At 46.8% G+C, this 3,111-nt stretch overlaps 1 protein-coding gene across 1 annotated transcript in view; it reads left to right on the plus strand.

Moving 5' to 3' along the window:
* The first annotated feature begins 1,815 nt into the window (after positions 1-1,815).
* The window catches only part of COMMD10 (COMM domain containing 10), a 174,097-nt gene continuing 172,801 nt past the window's right edge, over positions 1,816-3,111 (plus strand). Inside the window, exon 1 of the mRNA XM_019651240.1 lies at positions 1,816-1,917. Within this exon, the coding sequence (XP_019506785.1) occupies positions 1,877-1,917 (41 nt within the window). The 5' untranslated portion in view covers positions 1,816-1,876. The remainder of the gene's footprint in view (positions 1,918-3,111) is intronic.

The following is a 3,111-nucleotide window of genomic DNA, read 5'->3' on the forward strand; positions in this document are numbered from 1 at the left end:
TATATATTATGTGAGATATAGGTAATCCTCACCACAGTGCAGGGGAGCTGACATTATTCTCACCCCCATTTTGCAGATAAGGAATGGCAAACAGTGAGGTTAAGTACTTTGTTCCAGGTTATATAGATTCAGGACTCAAACCAACTCGATGCTCTTTTGCTCAAAATCCCAGCTATGGTTTTGAAGGCAACTGAGGAGGAGGTATACTTCACTAGAGATTCAAAATGTTTTTCATTGGTTAGTGGCTCTACTTCAGGCAATGAATCAAGACAAAGGGAAATGATTCAAAAGGTGATTGAACTGGGACTCTCTTAAAGTTGTGCCAGGTAAGGTAATTTGTATCAGAACCTATAATTTATGTAGTCATATCTTTTTTACATATTGCATAAATTGGGGAGTATGTGGAGTGTTGTGGGACTAAATGTATTTGTATGTGTTCAGCACACTGTATAATTGACTCAGTTATCCATGTGGGGATTATTCACTTTTAATTTGCAATCTGGCTTCTCCTTTTAGTTAGGATGTTTTTGGGCTGCTTTAGGAATGCCAACTAATTTAAATAATTAAGTAAAACATAATTAGGGAGGAAAATTAAATTCAACCTTTTGCCAGCTCCTGAAGATTCTACAGCTGAAATGTAACTCTAATCCATCTACTACTAGTTTTTCATTCTGCAATGTCATTTTACTACTACAGGGTTTTATTGCTTTCCACAGACTATAGGAATAGTTCCCTGTCTGGTTTCTCTGCTTACCTCTTTCCAATCCAACCATCATTCTTGTTGTTGTTGTTGTTTTTTTTTTTTTTTTTTTTTTTTTAGCTGAGTCATCCTGCCACCTGTTGGCAGCTCAGCAGCAGCTCAGCTCGGGCCGGGACTCGAACTGCTGTTGCTCAGAGCTCATACTCTTGAGCGAGCTCTTAACCACCTGAGCCACTCGGCCGGCCCCCAGTCATCATTCTTAAACAATCTTCAAACAAACAAACAAAACAGAAACAAAAACCCAGTTGTCATCCCTAAAATTTCCTTGCTTGAAAACATTGAATAGCTCCCCATTTTTCACCAGATTAAGTGCACATGCCACGACTCATCATGCAAGGCTTTTTCATGTCACTTGCCCTAGGAAGCTTTCCTGATCATACTTCCGATGACTTACCACTGTCCCCACTCTGAATCCCCTTAATGCACTACAAGTTTTTCTCTGAGGTAGACCAAGATATTAGTGAACCCATGTTGTCTCTTGTGAGATCCTTAATGGTAGTCTCTGCGCGGTTCATCTCTCCTACTATAATGTACCTAGCTCAGGGCAGGTCCCTAGGGAGGGTGCAACAAGCGCTTGTCTATCTGTACTGCTGACAAACCCAGAGAGCAGAAATTTTGGTCTTTTGTATCCCAAGTGCCTAGCACAGTGCCTGGCACACATAGGCGCTCAAGGAATACTGTTGAATAAATGAAGGTACATACTGCAAGCTCCATGTGGCGCATTCCAGAGCTCCAAAGGGCTGATCCTACCACCTCTCAGGCGGGGTGATGCATGGAGCCCTATACACACACCTAAGTGTACATATATTTTTGTACTTAACTACATACATAATACATAAAAATATACACATCCCTATCTGGGTAGATAGAAGTAAATATAACTATAAATGAATTAATATGCATACAGCCTTAACTCCAAACGGGTTAGAGAGGCAGGGAGACGCCCCGCACCCCTGCAGGACCCCGGGGCAGGACCGCGGTCCCGGGCGGGTGGGAGCCGGGAGACTCGCGAGGCGGCGGAGCGGCGCGGCCCTTCCGGCTTTCCGTCCGCCGCGGCCGCCATTGGCTGGGATCGGAGCAGCTGACGGGCAGCGGCCGGGCGGGGGAGCTTCAAGGATGGCGGCGTCCGCGGCGCTGATCCTGCGGGAGAGCCCCAGGTACCCGCCGGCTTGGGCCCCTGCGGGGACTGGGCCGCGCAAGGGGGCCCCTGCGGGAGGGCCGGAAGGGGCGGGCGCGGGGCGGCGGAGGTCGCCGCGCGGGGGTCCCCGGGGGGCGCACGGGACTGGGCGGCGCCCCCACCTTCCCGGGGGCTCACCTGCGTGGGGTCACCGTGCGCCTGGCCGCTGAGGTCAGGACGACGGTGTGTGGCCTGTGTCCCTGTTCCCAGGGCGCGGCGTGGGCAGCGCGCTGCCTGCGGGGATGCTGAGCTGGGGGCGGAGACGCCCCATTTCCGCCTTCAGTTCCGTCAGACCCGATTGCGAGAAAGGCTCCCCTCGCTGCTGCACGGTCTTTAATACCTGTGACGTGTGCATACCCCCTTTCAATCAAGATAGACTAGACCGCAGGCCAGGAGTCTGGGGCTTGGGTAACATTCCGTAGTCAGAATTTGGGGACATTGCTTTTGTTTTCATTTTGTTTATTGTTAATTTCTACTTACGGCAGGGAAGGCCCGCTGTCCATGGTGGTGATTTAAAGTTCTCTTTTAAAATAAAATTATTTAAGTACAAATGACTCCCTTTAATGAAAAATAATTTAATAACAGTGCAGGTGGCGTGTTGATGCGGGAAACCTGCTGAAGTGCACAGGCAAATAATTGAAGTGGGAAAATAACTGATTTGTGCCTGGATTGGGCAGGAATCTTATGGAAGACAGTTGTCATTTCTGTCAAGTTTTTCCTTCTTCCTGGGTTGCTTGAGTTCTGACAGCCAGTTGTTTTCCTCACACCAGTGTCCTGGGTAACACATACCATATCAGTAAAACATAATATGGTGCAGTAGAATTCTTCTTATCACATAATTTAAAGTTGGTTATTACAATTGAAGTAGGATTTTAAACAACTCTGTGCTTAGTGACCCCACATGGTTCTTATATGTAGTTGTTTTTTTTTCTTTTTTTAAATTTCATTATCATCTGCCAAGAAGCATTCTTTTCTTTATATTTTTGGTGAAAAGTCATTTCCCTCCTTCCACTCTTCAGAGTTCCGTTTTGGGTTAAGTGAATACTTTTAACATCTGCTAAATTAATGCCATTCCCCACAGACTCCAGACTTACCCCTCTGAGTTTGCCTTGCCCAAAAGAAAGAGAAAATTTGCTAAATGAACCTTTTCAATAGAAGGGGGGATGAGCGGGGG

Source organism: Hipposideros armiger, unplaced genomic scaffold (assembly GCF_001890085.2).
Source record: "Hipposideros armiger isolate ML-2016 unplaced genomic scaffold, ASM189008v1 scaffold_156, whole genome shotgun sequence".
NCBI classification, from domain to species: domain Eukaryota; kingdom Metazoa; phylum Chordata; class Mammalia; order Chiroptera; family Hipposideridae; genus Hipposideros; species Hipposideros armiger.